The sequence below is a fragment of the Manduca sexta genome, chromosome 27, assembly GCF_014839805.1.
Source record: "Manduca sexta isolate Smith_Timp_Sample1 chromosome 27, JHU_Msex_v1.0, whole genome shotgun sequence".
Lineage (NCBI taxonomy): Eukaryota > Metazoa > Arthropoda > Insecta > Lepidoptera > Sphingidae > Manduca > Manduca sexta.
In genome coordinates this window covers 7981181-7996124 of record NC_051141.1, presented here as the reverse complement: position 1 = coordinate 7996124, position 14944 = coordinate 7981181, and the positions used below count along the sequence as shown (strand labels likewise).

Below are 14944 nucleotides of genomic sequence, written 5' to 3'. Positions count from 1 at the left end.
CCCAAAACCTAACGAAGCGGATTTAATTTCATATGCAGTTAATTTCATAACATTTCATAGTCGCTACATAAGAAACATTAGAAAGGTCCGAAATCCGCTGCTTTCAAAACCTACTTTCTGAAGTGCAGCTAACCAGGTTAAGTACCAATCGGTATGTCAAGGCTTGGTCAAATTATGTTATTACGTATTATATTATATACGCGACATAAAAAACAAATAAACGTCTAAGTTGTTTATGGTTTGTCCATATTTTTACAAAAACTTACCGAACATTACAATGACCAATATAAATTTATAATAACATATTTATTACAATAAAATAATCTTCTGTTTTGTTTATTAGTAAGTACGAGGCTTCATTAATGTTGATGAATGGAAAGCAGGGCTACTGCCCTGCCAAGACGCCTTTTACAATCTAACGCTAAGAGTAAAATGAAAATATGTATGGGATTGACATATCCTGTCGATAAATCTGTGGCTAGGATATGTCATCCCCATATATTGAATTGATACCTAGAGTATGTGAGAGAAAGATACATTAGAAAAAAAGGGATGAACGAGAATAAGACGAGGACTGATAAACTGTAGGCACATGTGGAAAGAAAACGCGTATGCTTAGACTTAAAATTACACCTGGGCTCAGACTATAACCCTTATAATGTCTCAAGTTCGTTACAACAACCGAACCGAATTGATACAAAAAAAATATGCATTATGAATTAGTTCTTGTCCCTGAATTGACAATATCTTTACAGACGAGTTGATGAGTCAGCGAAGATCTGCCAAAAAATTACAGACTGTAAAACTTTGATTCTATATCAACTTAATAAAGTCAAAAACATCATGCATATAAGAAAAATTATGCAACTCCACGACAAAGTCTGTTAAAAGATAGGTGATATTTATAAAACACATTTTTTTATTTTAGTAAGGTAAGTTTCTCAAATATAACTGGTGACGGCGATCATACTACTGACGGGAAGCAAAGGACACTCTGGACGTGAAAGGCAGCATGTAGCTAATCAGCTACACTGCTGTCTGTATCGGCCGTCGCACAGTGTATAAAAAATGTGTTACCAATTCTTAAAACGCAAAAAATCATACGTGCTTATTTTTAATTTGCAGTAGTAACTTTTCAACATTACTAGTCTCCTGTCACTACTATTTAGCTAGCAAGAGCTATATTATGTGGCAAAACGTCGTTTTAGTGGGTGTAGATTTTCCTACGACCTGTTGTAAACTAATACACTAAAAAAAAACACCAGCCACTAAAACCAATATTTCTCCGATAAAATACGGTTTAAACTACTATTTTATTGATGAATCCACTGTATACCTGGAATGATCCTTCGTCTCCATCCCCCTACATCACCTACCTGATTATAGTCATTTACTAAAGTGGCTCCTTTAGTAAACGACTTCTATATTACATAATAACATGTTTCGCAATTAGTTTTTTAATAGACAAATCGAAGTAAATAATTAAAAAAACTTCGTATTGAGCTCTGAAAAACTTAGATTGGATTAACATTGTAAAAATTTAAGTCATGTTAATATAGAGTAGTTATTTTGAATATACATTCCAAATTCTATAACACATCGTGTGGCTAGTGTATGGCGCAGTTACTTCGGCATAGTAATTATAGTTTCGAAGCGGTTCTAAGTGATAATTTAAGATTTTGAATACTGTTCATATTACATTTGCACTTCATTTGAATAACTAGTTTAGCAACATTTTTTGTTTTTTTTTCTGTCTGATATGTGACCATATGGTACGAACGATTTTTGCGTTAGTTTACACTTTTATGTTTTTTTTTAAATGTAATCGTATGTCCCAAATACCCACTTATTACAGTAGACGCAACAGGTGGACTAAGTGACTGGGTAATATAATCAAGCAACATTCTGTAGAGCACAGTGTTGGAGCGATAATGGGGACTGGACAAGTGTGCTAGTGATACTGACAGTTGTATAGTAGATGTAGATGTAATAATTCTTTTGATGTTATGAAACAATTGCTATTAAATGTTTTTTGTTCATGGGTTTTTGTTGCCATATGTTCATGGCTATTAAGCACGTTCGTTATCCAGGCACAATTTTAATGACGCTCCATTATTATACTGGCTAGTGTCTTTTTCCGGAAAACAATAGCAACACGCACACCGCTGCTTGTCAGCAAAAATAGACTAAAAAGTAAAATATAGTCAGACGGGCATCCATATACACCACTCAACATAGTTTAGGAAACAAGCCAAATATATTAACTTATTTATGAACCCTCTTTAAAAAACGTACTGGCCACTCAAATGTAAAAATTTGGTATCAAAGCTTGTTCATAACGTATTAAAAAAAAATTGAAATTAAAACATTACAAATAAAAACCAAAATCATTTCGAAATATGGAGGGAAAAGTTAACGTGGCCGCAGAGTACGGATTTTTTTTACGTAAAAAGTTGAGAAATTTATGTAAGTTTTTTTTTTCTTGTGAAAAACAAATATTGCTACCGTCTCGTAGTTTTTGTGAATCTTGAGCGTTATGTCACGTCATCATTTAACGCGGAAAGAGATTCTTGGGGCTGTGGGTACGTTAAAGCTGGGCGCAGTCAACACGAAATTGCGGAGGCTGTCAACACGCAATCAACCATAACTTGCCAATTATGGTCACGCTACAGGGCTATAGAAGATATAGCCAAACGTCACCAAGGAATATATAGGGTCTCTACTTAGAGATAAGACCATTTTATTCCGTTTAATGTGAGTTAACACACAATTACGATGGACCGACAACCGTTGGACACATGTTCTGATTTCGGATGAGTCTCGATTCCGATTTCATCTCGATTCCAGAACAGTGCGTGTTTAGCGAATTCTTCGTCGCTAGAGTCGACTCCAGAATCCTCAGGAAGTTCATCCTTACCAAGGCGAAACGATAATGGTTTGGGCTGAAATTTGCCCAGGTGGAAGAACAGATCTCATTTAGATACGCGGTAATTTAAATGCGGGGCAATGCTATGCCGAGATTGTGCACCTTTTGTTCATCCTTTATCGAAAACAACTCGACACAAATTTCATGTTCATGCACGATATGCATGTGCATACTCCGCGAGGCTGGTGTGCATTTGTTCCGCTAGTACAATATTACAGTATTATAGTGGCCTGCACAGTCCGCTGATCTCAATCCCACCGAGGATCCGTGGGATTTGCTCGGGAGAAGAGTTTTCAGTCATTTTCCCCAAAATGTTAACACGGGAGAACTTTTTTCACACTTTTTCAGAGTATGGAGCCTTATTCCACCGGTGACAATTGATAACCTCATTTTCAGTATGCCACGCCGATGTGCAGCCGACGCTATTGCCTCAGGAGGTCCAATGGATTATTAAAAAGTTGTTAGGAATATTCTTTTTGATAATTTTTATTTATGCTTTAGTTTTCTTTTTTGTTTTAGCGCTATGTCCATAGGATTTTCTTTTTTCACAACAAGCCTTTCATTAATGTATGTAATAGGAAATTTTCAAATTTAAAATGAATATTAAATTACGATTCTATTGATGTACGAGTAAGCTTATATCGTCTAAGACAAAAAAATATTCAATTTAAATATAAAATTAAACTATCTTTCCCTTATTAACTACACTCTGTTCATTGTTGAGTAGTGTATTTCCTATATGGTGTTTCATGAGAAAACTGACCCGCCTGATATAAAAACTGGAACACTTTAATCTGAAAGATCAAATTCTGCCTCAAACTAACGATCTAGTCTATTCATGCAAATATGCACTCTGATGTTAAAAATTATTACATATAATTAGTTATAACCGAATGCCAGTGGCGCTTAATGATGGTATTAATTATTGTAACATCGATATTCGACATAATCATAATTAAGCTATTAGTTATTATGTGGGGACACCGGTTGCACTGTTTCATAAATGACCTTGAATTCATTGCAAATTGCTTGCAAAGCGATTTGATATGTAAAATAAAATGATCTCTACGCTCTGGTCATAGGCATTAATTTTCATACGGCTAACAAACACTTAGAGTCTAATTTCGGATCATAATTACAATTTGAAGATAACTATAGACGGGTTTTTAGTTTTTGCAATACAGCATTCCTTAGTGGTGGGTCATATTTTTATTATTATTTTTATTACCGATATGTTATGTGTCTTGAAAGACCCGAAATGTTTCTAATACATCCAAGAAGCCACGTCTATTGCATGCAATACTACGTTTGGAAGCTTTCTAGCTCTTCTTCACTCTCCTTTGGAGCACAACTTTCTTAAACGTACTTATACTTTATTTTTTTTATTTGTCGATATGATTAATTGCGTAACTAGTTGACAAGCCGTCCATTACGTTCTTGGCTTAGCGATTAAGGTGCACATAATATTACTGTAAGCTATGGCAATTTTACCAACAACAACAGTAGTTAGTAACTTCCGGCTAATAATGGTTATTCATTATCAAGACTGGTACCTAACTAGCGATTCTGCTCGAGAATTCTCGAAAATCTCTTTTAAGTCGAAACGAGAAAAATATCAAAATCACCGAGCTTGAGTCTTTAAAATCTATTCAAAGGATGCTAGAAGTAAGGAAGCATACATATTAAATCAAGGAAGGCGTCATTTGTAGGCCCCTTTCAGTTGATTAGATAGTAAGAAGTCACTACTTACTTGTACCCATGTTACTTTAGATTTTATTTACTTTATTTTATTTTAATGAATATACTACATTTTGTTTCGCCGAAATACTGTTTTATTAATATGCATTGGTATCAGCGAGCTAGTCTTACTATTGTTGAGTAACATTATGTGGATGCAAAAGGCCATTTATTACTCATATTTTTGTTTTTATGTTTATCAAATATGTTCGTTATTTAAAATCTAACAGAAAAACCACTATCAAAATCAATAAGATAATATAAACATTTGAAAGTAGGTGGAAGGGTTAGACGTCAAAAAACGCAAAGGAGACGCAATACCATCGTGACGTCATCAGGAATTATCATGCGCATATCTATGCGCCTACTGTTGCATATTGCAATGTTTGAAATATGTAGGAATTATTTATTTTTTATTTGACTATTTACAATGTTATCATCTTTAACGAATATAAATTGCTTCCTCATGTTTAAATCAACTTTATTGTTGGCTTTACATTAGTGCTTCTGTTTCTCATTATATTCTACAACATATAGAATAATATTAAAATGCAATATAGTAATATATCCTATTGCCTATATTGTTGCCGCGCTGCAGCCGCGCGTCTATTTTGAAGGCACCCTAATGGTCTAACATGCTAGTGACTCGACTAAGTGTTTAAATTTATTAACCATAAATGACATACTACATTAGGTTTTATAAAACGTTTAAAAATTATCCATGTCTCGAGAAAACTCGAGAATTTCCGTGCTTCGGAAATAAAAAGAGGAGAAATAGAAACCCTATTGCTAACAATTAATGTAACGTTAAACAAGCCTTACCATGGCTTCATTATTTCCATTGCTCCAACCAAATCGTTGTTAAAAAACTTCCTTACAGCCACTTCGCAATCTTCGAAAGCGGTTTCCAAATCCATAGTGCACCTAAAACTATGAAAGCAATTTTTTATTATGACACATTCAAATAGTTTCAACAAGTACATTACTAAAACGATACGCTAAATTAAACAATTACAAATTTTTATTACTAAAATAACGCAAGAACGACGTTAATATTTTTTCTTTATTGGTTGTTAATTTTATTTCTTGAGTGAGTGCTGTACGTGCTATGTCGAACTGATGATTTAAAAGAAAAGGGTAAAGTCGATGATTATATTATGCTATAAAACATAAAGTAAAGGAGCTAATTGATTTATAGGTACACAATATTTCAATTTTAAATGCAAAAATTTTAATCAAAATTCCTTAAAATATTGGTCTACTTTCTCACTTTATACTTTATTCATTCGTAAGTATTTAAAATAAATGCTCACGTAGTTAGCTCTTCCGATGCATCTTCAAATTGGTCCTGAAAAATAAGGTCTAGTAAATATTGGACATAACAGGTCGATGTAGTATGTACATAGATAGTATCAAAATAAACCACGTTATAGACATTGCTGTTGGTATACGAAATACTTACATCTTCCGTGTGATCGGTTTTGTGTGGAGAGCCATCTTTTCTTTGGTAAGGGTCGTGAAGGTGAGCCTTCTGGCTAAGGGCCATGATTCCTGACACAATAAAAATATGAATTAAATACAAGAGTAACAGCCTTAATTATTTATACTAAATTTTTGACCGTGAAAGAATAACATCCATGAACCGATATTAGGGATATCTTGAACCACAGGTATAGACAATATAATATATGATATACATTGTTCTACGCACGGACAAATACATACATACTACATACAAATCAAACATAGACCGATTTCTATAAAGGATCTTCACAGCTACCGAAGCATATATAGCAAAAGGACCGATCTCAGTCGTTTGTTCGCTGTGCTTACACCGACCAAGCGCGTTATTTTTATTGGTAAATAGTAAATTTATTTACTTATTTATTAACACTGTGTACACATCGTATACAGGCGGACTTAATGCCATGGGCATTCTCTCCCCAGTCAACCATGGGGTGGTGTAGAGTGTCCAGTAGCGAAGGGTCTATATAACCTGATTACTGTCGACTTCCCTATCGTAATTTATGTAAAATTTTCTTTTCATTGATCCGATTCGCAGAACGCATATATATACGAGTACATGTATATAAGTAGAAACTACATGTTGTGTTCGATTCCTTTTCGGAAAATAAGAATAGATAAGAATCTCAAGTTACTGTTGTATAAAACCAGCTACAATATTTGAATACTGTGGCAATCAATATGTTGACAATCTGCTTTGCTTATGACAAAATTATTCTAATATTAATTCATTTGCTATGTAAAATACGTCACGCCGTTATACAAAATTTTAAACACATTGTATTATGTAATCGACTAGCTTTGGCTTGCGGCTCTTCCCGCGTTGTAAAGTTTGCCGAGCTAAAAAGTCCCGCTTTATATTTTCCCATGATAGATAATATCCTGTGTCCTGTCAATGGTGGAAGGACACCGGCTATTTTCTATCACGGTGTAATCCATGGTGTAATGGGGCACCCACAAATCGTAATTCTAAAGCTGATTTTTACACCTATTTAGGGTGCGGCGCTTGAACTAGTGACGTTATATTATTTAGCAAGTTAAAATCAAAAAGCCTTTTTTGAAGTGTCTCTATTAGCAAAAGTTATTTCAAATGATAAGGAAAATATAGTTTTGTTTGCCGACGATAAATCACCATTATAGGAGAATAGGAACGACGAAAAACTACTATGCATATACTAGTTTTAAATTCGCCGAAGTAGTTTGAAAACTGGAAATGCATAATTATCCTATAGTGCTATTCCAGTTGATAAAAAAAAGCAGATCTCATCGATAAAATGAAACAGTTTTACGTTATTTTGTTTGGATTCTACATGTTATTGTTGAAAGGAAGACGGTCCAGAATTACATTAATAATATTAATAATACCTTCAAAATTCTTATTTTTATCTGTATATTAAGTTTAAATCTATCGTTATGTACCATTGTTTCATTCTTTAAATCAGTTAAGTCAGTTTATTATCACGAATGCAAATGCGTGATATTGTTGACCGATAATAATAATACGCGGCATCACGTTTAGTGAAAACCACCAAATTAATTGATTCATATTGAATATTCATAAATTTACAATTTGTAAATGTCGATATCTTGACATCGTCTCATAACTATTATGCCTTTACTTCAACTGTCAAATAATATTATAACCTATTGATGAATTTTGTGTGCGGAGTGGGCCTCATACTTTGAGCTTTAATGTGGGCAGCATAAATAGCTTTTTGTCCATTCCAGTATCGGAAGAGGCTAAGGGTTTATTAAAAAAATATTTTGATTTTATAAAAAAATAGTAGGCATGGATAAAAGTGGACGTACGGAGCGACATAGTCGTGAAATAACGACCAAGCTCCTTAAATAAAGAATAAAAAAAAAAAATTGATGAATTTTGTTTTTAGACTTTTTTGTACACAAATATGTATAAGAATTCTATTAAGCTATAACAAACTCTCACTGCAGATTACACAACAGAACTGAGGTTTATTTTTATACATAATTAATTTTAATCTATTTAGTAGGTAAGCCTAATTTTTTATTGTCATCAGTCCTGCGCACTCTTGGATATTTTACGAAGACACTAACACCAACGTCAACCTTCACTTTATTTTAAGTCAACATTTTACAGTCTACAAATTATAAGAACATGTATGATGGTTAAAACTTGAGCACAAGTGGTGGGGGGTTATTTTAGAAACATTTAACAAATATTGTGAAATTCGATATTTCTGATTCCTGAGACTGTATTCTTTTATTGACTTGATAAAGTGTACACAAAACATAATAATATAGTAATACGTAGGGTATATAGTGTGATAATTTATTTGGGCCATAGTTTTACGGCGCTGAATGTCTTAAGTTTAAGACCTCATTTATTTTATTTTGAGAATCATCCATACATAAGTAATTTGGCGAAACAGTTTTTTTAAAGATTAAATAAATTTGAAAAAACATCTAGGTCACGTTTGAATGATCTGTTGCGTGTATATTTATGGATTGGTCAGTTTTATTGATTTTTATCGTTACATACGAGTTTTGATAAACTACAAGATAGCAATAGCTTTAGTTTCACATGGTCGAGATATAGACAAAAAAGATGTAGCTACATTGTTTTTAATTTACTCCATAGATATTTGCACGATAAAACACCACTTGGCTTATAATTAATTTATAAATAGTAGATATAAATTGAAGTCGCTTCCCGTGTCTGTCTAAATATCCGCTGTCTCTTAAACTACGGAATCGATTTTCATGCGGCTTTCACTAACAATGACAGCATTTATGTGTAATTTAACAAAGATTTTTAATAGTCGCCAAAATTCAATTTTTTTGCCCGACGAGTAAAAAACTACGATTTTGCGGTGCTCACATAGCGCACGAGTTAAACGGTTAAGAAATATAATAAAATGAAGTACTAAAGTTTTATCATAATCAAAAAATATGTAAAATGTTCTGCGAATATACATCACAGGAGAGAATAAACATTGTGACATATGGGTGCACTGGTTGCGCCTCAGTATGCGCCTACCACTTTTGGGCGAGAATGTGTACATGATGATATAATGAAATAGTATGTGGTATATTTTAGGTTGGCTCAGGGCGGCACGAAAGCATGCTATGCCACTATAATATTATGTCTTGATATCGGGGCGTGATTTATAGACTATCCACATGGCATCTAAAGCGCGACTAGACCAGCTGAATGGAAATATTACGTACATACTGCTTATTTTAAATGAATCATTTGATAAGGAAGAATCACTTTCACTTTCAGCCTTTTTAAAGTGCTCGCGAGGTCAACCAAGGTCCAGTGGGGATTGGGACCTGAGGTGATCAGGACGATCTATACGGCGGCGGTGGAGCCCGGGATCATGTATGCCGCAAGGGCATGGGCTCCAGCGAGCCATAAGCTTGGTGTTAGGAAGTAGCTCGGGGCCATCCAGCGTAGTTTAGCCTAGAAGATGACGAAGGCGTATAGGACCGTCTCCCTAAACTCTGCCCTACTGCTCGCTGGAGTGCTCCCCCTTGTCATCAGAGTGAGGGAAACCGCACTCCTGTATGAAGTCAAGAGGGGGCACTCTCACGAAGTGGTGGGAGACCCCTGTAGCCTTCGGCCAACCTGGACCACCCTGCGAAGCGGGGAAGCGGGAGCTTCCAATGCCTGGTGGCCGGGGCGTAATTGGCTCGGCACGTTGGTGAGTAGCGGGCTTCCTGCGTGCGGCATTTTCAGCGATGCCAGGTCACCCCTTGGTGTAGTCACAAGGGGTGATTCCTTCCACCCCCTAGCGTTTGAAATAAATAAATTACTAAATGACCTCTGCTGATGGACGCAGATAGACGGCTTCGGTGACGAAGCTGATCTTCCCGGACGCCGTCAAGGCGCACAGGGTCGTAAGACAGATCGTCCTGGACCCCGTACTGACGCAGTCGTACACTGGGCACGGCGGGTTCTCCTAGTACTTGCATCGATTCAAGTGCAAGGAGAGCTCGGCATGCTCATGTGACCCTGACGTTCAGGAGACGGTCCCACATCTCCCGCTCGACTGTCCCATCCACGCAGTGGATAGATATAATGTAGAAATTAAGATAGGTAGAGAAGTTAATATAGATAATATCAGCAAAATCATAGAAGATAAGTTAAGTAGAGATAAATTATTAGAATACTGTAACATAATAAAAACTGTAAAAAAATAGGTGTATTTTAGGTTGCTAAGTATATACTAGTTTTTATATATTATTAGTAATTAACTTAGAAATGTAATAGAATAAGATATATAGATTATAAGGAAAAATTGAATTAAGAATTGCTGAATGTAGACTAAGATAAATAGAATAAGGAACACTTAGATTAAGAATTGTTGTACTAACATAAGAATATTATAGACAAAAAAAAAATAAACAAAAACAAAAAAAAATGAAAACATATCAAAAGACCCTTGTCCTGGATAGGAGGACCTGAAGAATAAAAAAAAAAGCATAAGAATATGCCAAATGCGTAACTCCTAGCTTTCTTGCAGTCATTTTTGCTTAGTTAATAAACTAATTAACCTTAGAAATGATTTGACGTCACAAAAAATAAATGTAATCTGATGGCAAATTTTAAGAATAATCCACCTCGCTGTGTTTTAAGGCTGATTTTAGCCAAAATAGCCCCCATGAAGGACTATGTTTTTTTTAATGATTATGTAATTTGAGAGTCTTGAGAAGTTTTTGACCTACCTTACAACCACGAAGTTACTTGTTTAGATTTTTAATTTAAAGAATTTAAAGAAAACTTATGTCGTAATTCATAGAACGTAAGTTTTTCACTTCACACCAACATTTTCATAATTTTCATTAAAGTTACGAAGCTGATTGTTTTTAGCAAAAAAGTGCAACTAATAAAAATTTTGTTGCAACAAAAAAATCTCGAATAATCTTCTATTACATATAAGTCCTGTACATATCCTGTACATATAAGTAGGCAATAGGCATTGCACCCGCAACTTATTTGGCTCTGCCGATACTTTAAGAATTAAATGATCACTTACCACCCGATGACCACTTGATCGTTTGCTATGAAAAAATAGGACTTACCTATACTACATACACTATACCGCGAACTTTCAAAGAAAGTTGTCGGCTAATAGTGGTCACTATAACGCTTTCACTCAACACATGCATATCTAGTGACTCGATCCCCGCTACATAATATTATGAACAAAGTTAATTTTACCGTCGTAACTAACAAGATATAACGGCATGAAACGATTGAGGACTGTTTAAAAAATGTTCAAGTCAAATTGTGTGAATAGACATCAAATAATTGATTACTTATCTGGGGCAATTTTATACAAATACAAAACACACAGGCTTCGAAACGAACTATACCAGTGTAGTAGATAGGAGGATTAAAATATTATTTTTTTTATTTTCTTTATTTTAAAAGTAATGACGATACGATCAAGCCGCTCGGCTACTAAGTGATAGGATAATTAATCATTACACACAACTACTTAGTAACACGGAACAAAATTTTTATCTACTTTTATATAAACATAGTAAACTTAATATGGAAATTTACATTAACTTGTGTTTAAGTATCTGTCATCAATAAAATCTAATTATGTTCGTTTGCAAAAGCTATTTTCTAGCATGCAATTGGAAAATATATTTCGATTGCGAAAAATCGGTATTCCATAATTTTTTAACGAATTAAAAAATCTGTGTAGGTAAATGTGCATCCTATTTAAATATGTATCATGTGTTAGAAATCTGTAAATACAGATAAATCTGTAAACCTGGCAGCACTGTACAATGTTACATTATAATCAAACGTTTGTACCTCTTTGCCGTAATTCGCTAGTAATACCTATTTTGTTAAATAGATATACCCATTTGTGATAAAAATAAACATTACAAATATAATTAACTACCTATCTAGATTTTAAAACACAGCACTTGGCCCACGGATTTACACTACAATTATAATTATTATCTACAAAACTACAACTAAATAATTACTGAATACTTTATACAAAATCTAGGTACCAATCGCTCCATAATATACTTATTATTAAGAGAAAATATCTCAAACATTAACGATTTTACGAGCTTAAACGCCAAATTGGTGAAAACACTTTTCTAAGGATGAAAGATAAACTAGTTAAAAGTTTTGTGGACTTTACGCGGTTTTATTTATTTTTAGCTCGAAGTCAGAAAGCAAAGTAAGTTGTTGGCCGTCCGTTAGTGTCACATTAAATTGCTACCTTCATTTTAAAAATAAATATATAATTATTTTATATTTACAGTAGTTTATAGAATAGAATAAAAATAAAATAGAAATAGGAGTTTTCGTGTTCCATATCGGAAGTAGTTTACTTTCCCATGTCCTTACCCCCCTTTTTTTGTCGCAGAGAAAGTGCCTTATTACTACTGCCCAGCCTACATGGGGGGCGACCGGGCGGTTCTGTTGGGGTCACTGTGCCTTACGACCCGGCGTTGAGCCGCTCGGATTTGGTGATGACCTTCAGGTGACCGCCGTGCCGAGTCCCTAACATTATATAACGCACGGCATGCCAACTAAAACTCCGCGGTGGCCCTCTTCGGCGCATTAGGGACAGCTACGGACTTCCTCTGATGGAAGTGTCTAAGTCTTCGTCGGCCGTACGGCCCGTCTCCTTATGGGGGTAGGCGGGGGGCTCCCGTGAGAAACTCCCGCGCAACCGAAGGATGCTCTCGGCGTCAACGGTATGAGGATGCCCTTACCCTACTTTATCTTCAAATGAATCTCTGCAGAGAGGCAGAATGTTTGTCCTTTTACAATGCATTAAGTTTTACTAAGACAATATTTTTCATAATATCATTTGTCAGATGTGTGTGGATAATTTTTTTGACAGTTTATTCAAAATCTAAGTGTTAACATGGAGCAGTTAGGTATTTACTTAGTCAACTTCTAAAAGTATTAACTAAAGCTTCTGCAAAGTTAGTACCTATGTCTTATTTTATACTGATACTTAGGCATGATAATTTTATGTATTAAATATTGACACAACATTAATAGTATATATTCTTAAAATAAGATATCAACTGCTTTAAAAACATTCTATGGAAAAAAAGTATTTAATTTATTGTAATATATATTATAATACCAAACCTACCTACCTAGCCTACCAAATATTTAGCACAAGGAAAACAACAATGGGATGCTTGTTTGATAACATTTTATGAGGAAGAAATACATCAGTATACAATAGGTAACTTTGATGTCAACACAACAGTACCATGAAACAGTTGTTGGGAATTAAATAATTCAGCCAAATAAAATATATTACATATTTTAAAGCAATATTTTTTTAGATGATATTTTAAAAAACAAAAGATCTAATACTTATACACTGCAGTTAATTTATATACCTACTCTCATTGTTTCTGAAGGGGTAGACAGAGGCACATTTGATCCACCCATTTTCCTCAATGTGTATTCCATGATGCAATAGTTACACCATGGAATACACACACAAATTCCAGACTCTGGGTTGATACCACTAATACCAATATAATTTTGCCTGACCAGTGTATAGAACCTGAGACCTCAGTATTGCGGTCATACTGTTATACAACTATGCCACCTAGGCAGTCAGTCATATTTAATTAATATAAATTAAATAAATAAATTTATGTAATTATAAGACCTATTTCAAATATGACATTATGTGAAAACACAAATGTATCAATTAATCAAATTTAACATAATCACAAAGATAACATTTGTCAATGTCGTATTTTTTTTAAGAATTTATTAATTTTAACTTTTAACTGCATATTATATAAAAAATATTAATAAAAAAAAAATCACAAGAGTATTACAACTAACCAAACATGTTTTGTTTACTACCTTTCTAATGCATGCAAATTTTTATAAATTCGTCTTATATATTTTTAATTTATTTTATGATAAAGGCCTTGAATTTTAAACAAGGCAGGTATATCTAAAAGGACAATCTGGTGCCAATGATCAACATTCTGTATTGCATAAATATTCATTTTAGGTACAATATAATATTGTGAAATACTTGGTAAGTGTTGGATTTTTAAAAATGTTTAAAATAGGAAAGGTAATATCTACAATGGCTGTAAATCTAATGGTAACGTATTAAAAGGCTGGCAGTTAGTAAAAAAAATTCGCACAGCTACAATAATATACATATATTAATTAAGAATACATCAGTACACCCACCTATATTGGTACCAAATCAATATATGATTTTACACTAATATGGATGCTTGGTGGTTCCGAGGTTCAATAAATGTGTTTAAAGCTGCGTGGATGGCATAATGCATACGCGTAATGTTTAAAAATATGAATTCCTATTTTACGGCTAGGCTCTAAAAATACACAATATCCTAATATCGAATTGTAATTAGGTATATAGAATTTTAGGAATTTTAAGTATAAATTATAATATACAATTACTCACCAGATATGAAGATACTTTCGCACTAAAATTAAAATATATTTATTTGTATTAAGAACAATTTGCAAATTGCCGATTTTACATATTAGAAATAATTTAAAATTCCTTAAACACTCAGCACAGTAAACTGTATGAAAAAGGCTATAAATTTAATAATAAATTGTGAGATTACGATAGTTCTACATCAGATGTACATACAATCGCATCGAAAGCAATCACAAGTGTGTCAACGTCAATTTTCCTAAGTGGTCTGCTAGTGTTGGCTAGTGTGTCGCACTCGTATCGAACAGCGAAGCAGTGTTACCCACAATAA

The 14944-nt window shown here is 33.9% G+C and overlaps 1 protein-coding gene across 1 annotated transcript in view; it reads right to left on the bottom strand.

Moving 5' to 3' along the window:
* Window positions 1-14909, bottom strand: part of LOC115441142 (tetratricopeptide repeat protein 39B) — a 31216-nt gene extending 16307 nt beyond the window's left edge. Inside the window, exons 1-4 of the mRNA XM_030165772.2 lie at window positions 14635-14909; window positions 6126-6214; window positions 5977-6011; window positions 5486-5593 (exon numbers count right to left, since the gene is read on the bottom strand). Of these exons, the coding sequence (XP_030021632.1) occupies window positions 5486-5593; window positions 5977-6011; window positions 6126-6209 (227 nt within the window). The 5' untranslated portion in view covers window positions 6210-6214; window positions 14635-14909. The remainder of the gene's footprint in view (window positions 1-5485; window positions 5594-5976; window positions 6012-6125; window positions 6215-14634) is intronic.
* Window positions 14910-14944: the final 35 nt, after the last annotated feature.